This window comes from Cyprinus carpio, chromosome B24 (assembly GCF_018340385.1).
Source record: "Cyprinus carpio isolate SPL01 chromosome B24, ASM1834038v1, whole genome shotgun sequence".
In the NCBI taxonomy this organism is placed as follows: domain Eukaryota; kingdom Metazoa; phylum Chordata; class Actinopteri; order Cypriniformes; family Cyprinidae; genus Cyprinus; species Cyprinus carpio.
The window spans coordinates 23,617,808-23,623,635 of NC_056620.1; the positions used below are offsets into that span (position 1 = coordinate 23,617,808).

Genomic DNA, 5,828 nt, shown 5'->3' on the forward strand with positions numbered 1-5,828 from the left:
CACAATGAGCCTCATCCACACAGTCCAGACCACATTCACTCAGCCGCTCTATCCTGGGTTTTTTGTTTCTAATGGATCATCAGTGAAACTGTGTTGATGAATGACAATAGACTGACGAGAGATTCTACCCATAATGCTTTGAGCTTCATGATAAATTAGTAACAGAGATGTTATAGAGACTCTTTTCTTTTCAAGATATTAAAACTGCAGCTGAACTTCTGTCACTGAAATAACATGCCTGAATAAATGTGTAATAAATCCTCATATAGACAGTAAGAGTCATGCTAAGTGACAATGTGTATCTGTGTTTTCTCAACCTTTATTCCTTCATTGAGTTTAGTGTAGTATCACATCAATCATTTTTGATTATTACTTTCAAAATTCAAATGATCACACAGTCAGTGAATCATTTTCATTATTCATTATTTCATTATTATGCCCCTTTCAGTGTTTTGTGTTCTTCTGTCTTTTGGTGTCACAAGCTGCTGTTTGTATTATAATGAACATAATTGTTAGCTATGTCCCAAATGTCCCAACAAGGATAGTAATACCAGTTATTTTTAACATTTAGGGTTAGGGGTAAGGATTGAGTAAGGAGATAGAAAATACAGTTTGTACAGTATAAAAAAAATAAATAAATGCAATTTCTCCAGAAAACTTGGAAACCCAATATGATTATATTTAGTTTTGTTTTTTTATTAAGTTAATTTAGAAAAATGTTTGGAGCATTTTTTGTTCGTTAAATATAAGTTTTAGTTTTTTTTTTAAGGAACAACCAAGGCCAGCGGCAGACAGTGAGCCTATGATTGATTAATTAAGCCTTCTCAAATCATCACGACTTGCCTAAAATAAAATCTATAGATATAAAACAGTTCAAGCACATAACAATGTTTAAATGTTAAACCTAGATAAATGTGCGCTATATCCAATAGATTGTGCGGAGACGCTTTGCAGGACATGGAGGTGCCAGCACGATCACTTACATTTTTTTCAGTGGATACACCGTCATTTTTGCTCATAAAGATAAGAGTTATCATTCGTAACTGCAAAGGGTCTACTTATATTTATGTGCACTCTCCTTATAATCATAATCCGTAAAGAAGCACTTCTCTCTAAAGGCGCGTCTAATGAAAAGGTGGCGAGTCAGGATCGGCAACTTCATCCTTGCAACACAGATTCAGTATAAATAATTCAAATATCTCCTTACTGTTTCCCCCCATCACATTTATGGTAATTACTTTTGCGGTGATTTGCGGCAAGCTTAAGCCTATTGCGTGCATTTGAACACAGAACTGTTCAGCTGATGGCACGCCCCATACTGCTGCTGCTGGCGGGACAATAAACACCGTCAAGCCACTCTTGATAGTAGCGGTAGCACGGACTCATGTTGTTTCCACCAGCGCGTCCTTCTTTCTTTGCATAAACATGTGGGCGCAGTTATGCAAATCGTCCCACACAGTGTTATAAAGAATATCTTTATAAATTTACTTTAAATACTTAAGACTTCACGAACTATTATTAACTATTAAAAAGAACACCCACTCCACAACTAAACTCTAAACTTAAAAACTTAACAGATCTTATCTATTCACGAACAGCTTGTAACAAACAAAATAGAAAAAAAAACTTAAAATCGTTATTAAAATTCTTAACACACATTTGCTCATTCTGTGTATTTGTGTTATTAAATTGGGTAACTTTGTTGCTAAATCTTACAGCACAAGTAAGCTTGATTTCAAATTTCATTTCAAACTGAATTGAATTTACAAAAAAGTACACAGTCAGTAATAAAATTATAAAACAAATGACCTCAATTCATTTTGAATTTTTTGAAAAACACTGAATTTTTCTAAGCAGTGATTTAAGAGCCATATACAGTATTTTAGGCCTATGTATTTAGATAAATGGAACATCAGATGGCTTTGACGTGTAATAACTGTACTGTACAATGTAGTGATGCAGTTAAACAGACTAGGATATTTATATTTACAAATCAGACAAAAATCCCATTCCAAAACATTGTCTAGCATAAACTTACACTGTAAAGAAATTAAAGTTCCATCTTTGATTGTTGAAACTTTCTGGTGCATTTCACTTACGGCTAATAAAATTTCTATTAGCATTTTTATCAGTCAGGCGTGGATCTATTCTGAATGGCTGAAAACTTAAAAAGAGAAATAATTTCTACTTTAAAAGCACGGAGAGATTGCGACTGCACACAAGCAGTTTATTTGTATAAGTTAAGCCTATTAGAGAGCTCACATCCAGTTTTCTGCGATTACATGACAGTGTTCTCATGTTACGATAAAGCGCTCGCCAAATTTGTGCGGGAATGATTAAAATTATGCGGAATACCTGCAATCCCGCGCAGACATTCAGACTCTATAATCGACAGGAGGTTTTTGCGGTTTTTGGCAAAAAAAATTACATTTAATTCAATGTGTTACTTGCTTGTATTTGTCAAAATTACTACTAATTTCTGAAGGAAAATTTTTCAAAGTAAATCCTACACCAAAGGAGTGATATTATTATATTACAAGTCTTCTAAAGATGCTCTGTGTGAGGAACCCAAATTTAAGACGTAAAAATCCACTTTTTTCCAAGCTTACCACAGGCAGATGTATGCACTCAAGCTATGCCTCTTTTTGGTGAGTTTATGCCTTAGTCTATTCACTGTATTGTATTCTACTCGCTGGGAAGATCCCGGAGACGCTCAATTGGCCCTGAGCTTTGCTTTCTGCAAGAAAAACTGGAGCAGAGGCTGTCCCCCTCCACCTTGAAAATGTGTGGTGCTGTTATCGCAGCACATCACTGTGCAGATCTCTAGGAGAGCACGACCTAGTTACCAGATTCCTGGGAGGCACCTGGAGGCTAAATTGTCTTAGACCCTGCCTCGTCATCTTCCTAGGGTCTTTCTGTAGTCTTTTCTAGCAACTGCAGAGAGGTCCCTTTGAGCCGCTGAGTCAGTCGAGCTTGAGATCCGGTCTTTCAAAACAGTGCTTCTGACCCTGCTCACATACATCAAGAGGGAAGGGATCTGCAGCATCTTCGTTCAGCAAAATGTGCCTTAGGTTTGGGCCGGCCTTCTCTCTGACCTCAGCCTGGATATGTGCCTTAAATTCACACCACTCCCTTCTGGGACCAGCCAGTGCTGCCTTTGCGTTTTGCTGTGTCCCATCCATGCCTTGCACATTTAGGTAGGCCACACGCAGAGCGTTAGCAGATCTGAAGAGTTCTTGCCTGTTTTTCGAGGTCAGCTGAAGGGAAAGGCTGTCTCCGACAAAGGTTGGACCACTTGATAGTGGATGCCATCACCTTTGCTAACCAGACATATGGCATGCCGTGCACTCTAGGAGTTAGAGCTCAATCCACCTGCTGAGCATTGGCACATGGTGCCTCTCTAGCAGACATCTGCAGAGCTGTAGGCTAGGCAACACCTATACCTTGCAAGTTTCAACCCGTGTGTTGGGTACTAACAGGTAAATGGTGGGAAGACCAGCTCAGTGTCTCACATCACCATTCGACCCCTGCATGGTATGCAAGTGCTATATCTTCTCTTCAAGAGTGTTTCCCCAGCTGGCAAACCCTGGATATGTGCATTCTCCAGCACTCTTCAGCTGTCAGGCTCAGTGGAGGAGCCAGACTCAGTTCTTGTGTTGCATCCCCATTCGGTCAGGCCCTGTGCTGAACTTGGTGGCCCATATTTAGGGATTCACTTCTGGTAATCCCATATGGGTTTTCTTCCACAGTATAGTTTCCTTATAGAACTACTTCTGTCCTGTCTTTGAATTGATAGTAGTTTCCCCTTTCAGACAGGACCTTCCACAGTGACTCTTCATGTGTAGTATTGTCATGCTGGCCAGTTTTGTTCTCTCTACATGTTATCTCCCTTCAGGCAGAATGTAGTCTTCATAGCCTCATTGTCCGCATGGACTTTGGCTTTCTACCCCTTCCTTTCCTGGTTAAAACATTTACATTTGCATTTATGCATACAAAAAGATAAACCTCTCTCACTTTTTTAAAAACAAACTCAGGGTAAAGGAACAGCAGCTGCAACTCTCCTTGTTGTGAGTACTCTCTTTCAATCCCATTTTCGGTATAACAAATTATCTGACGCACATGAGCCATAGGGTTGGTTATGACTTGGGACACCAGTTGTTACTTAGCACATGAGAACTCACTTATATCTGCATCCCCAAATCCAGTAACACAGGACAGTGGTTGTGGCACTTTCCATAGGGACCCCATAATGTCAGTATTGCTGTAATGTGAATGTGACTGACTGAAAGGGAATGTCTTGGGAATTCTTGTTCCCTGAAGGAGGGAATGAAGACGTTATATCCCTCCTGCCACAAAACTGAACTACACTGTTGAAAGACCAGGACATGGTCTTAGCACAAATGTGAATGCAAATTCCACTCCCCAATGTTCATTAGCCTATTTGTACCAATCAGAGGTGGTTAGGGTTCCCCTGGGAAACCATATACGTCAGTATCAACGTAATGTCTCTCTTCTCTCCTTCAGGGAATGCAGGTTATATATGTTAACTGAGACATTTTTAAGGCTGTTGTCCTGTTTCTCTGTAACTTGTATTCTTTGAGTGTTTGTCTGAGACTGACATCTAGTTGACATTTCATTACCAGGGTTCCTTGTTCCTAGTCCTGGAGAGTCACTTTCACACAGAGTTTAGTTTGATCTCTAATTAAATGCACATGAATCAACTAGTCATGGTGTTTGCATATTCTTTAATAACAGCCAGGTGAAAGAGACACAATTTGACTGAAGCCACTGGACGACTGCAGGAGATGATCTGCCAGAAACACGAGAAGCTTCTTGAGGTTTTCTGTCGCACTGATCAGAAGTGTATTTGTGTGCTGTGTACGATGGATGAACATAAAAACCATGACACTGTATCAGCTGCAGCACAGAGGACAGAGAAACAGGTATTTATAACTGGACACTTATGAAATATTGCTAAACACACTTTATGCTTAATGATAATTTATGTGAGATGATTGTAACCGATCATCACTTCTGAAGTTTGAACCTACAGCCACTAGTTATCAGTTGACATAAGTGACCTTTAAACTGCCTCACCCTATGTTTACTGATTCATCTGTTCACGTGATGATTTAGTGGCAGTAGTTTTCTGTGAGATTTATTATCATCTGTGTGTCCTGCAGAAGCAGCTGAAGGAGACACAGAAGATGTTCCAGCAGAGAATCCAGCAGAGAGAGAAAGATCTTCAGCAGCTAAGAGAGGCTGTGAAGTCTCATAAGGTGAGTCTGGAGAAGAAGAGAAGTTTGTCTCCGTCTCAGTTCAGACTCATTGAAGCTGGATCACTGTGTGTCCTAACAGCGCTCTGCACAGACAGCAGTGGAGGACAGTGAGAGGACCTTTACTGAGCTCATCCGCTCCATTGAGAGAAGCCGCTCTGAGCTGATACGACTGATCAGAGATCAGGAAAAGACTGCAGTGAGTCGAGCTGAAGAACGACTGGAGCGACTGGAGCAGGAGATCAATGATCTGAGGAGGAGAGACGCTGAACTGGAGCAGCTTTCACACACACAGGATCACATCCAGTTCCTGCAGGTAACACTGATCTAGAAGAACAGGGTCAGAGTGGACTTGAGCAGATCCTGCTGTGACAGAGACTCAGAGAAAGATTTCATGAGTGTCTAATTATATATTATAAGTGGGGCTGTATATTATCAGTCAGTCCAAACAGGATTTCACTGGACATTTTTTTCTGATTTTTGCAGCATAAAATGGCTGAATTTGTTGCAGGTTTTCTCAAACACTGATCATGATGTATTTATGTTATTGAT

General features: G+C 40.0%; 1 protein-coding gene across 1 annotated transcript in view; it reads left to right on the plus strand.

The window, feature by feature from the left end:
- Window positions 1-5,505, plus strand: part of LOC109054811 (E3 ubiquitin/ISG15 ligase TRIM25-like) — a gene marked incomplete at its 3' end in the record, with an annotated part of 9,799 nt that extends 4,294 nt beyond the window's left edge. Inside the window, exons 2-4 of the mRNA XM_042751685.1 lie at window positions 4,822-4,943; window positions 5,184-5,279; window positions 5,359-5,505. Of these exons, the coding sequence (XP_042607619.1) occupies window positions 4,822-4,943; window positions 5,184-5,279; window positions 5,359-5,505 (365 nt within the window). The remainder of the gene's footprint in view (window positions 1-4,821; window positions 4,944-5,183; window positions 5,280-5,358) is intronic.
- Window positions 5,506-5,828: the final 323 nt, after the last annotated feature.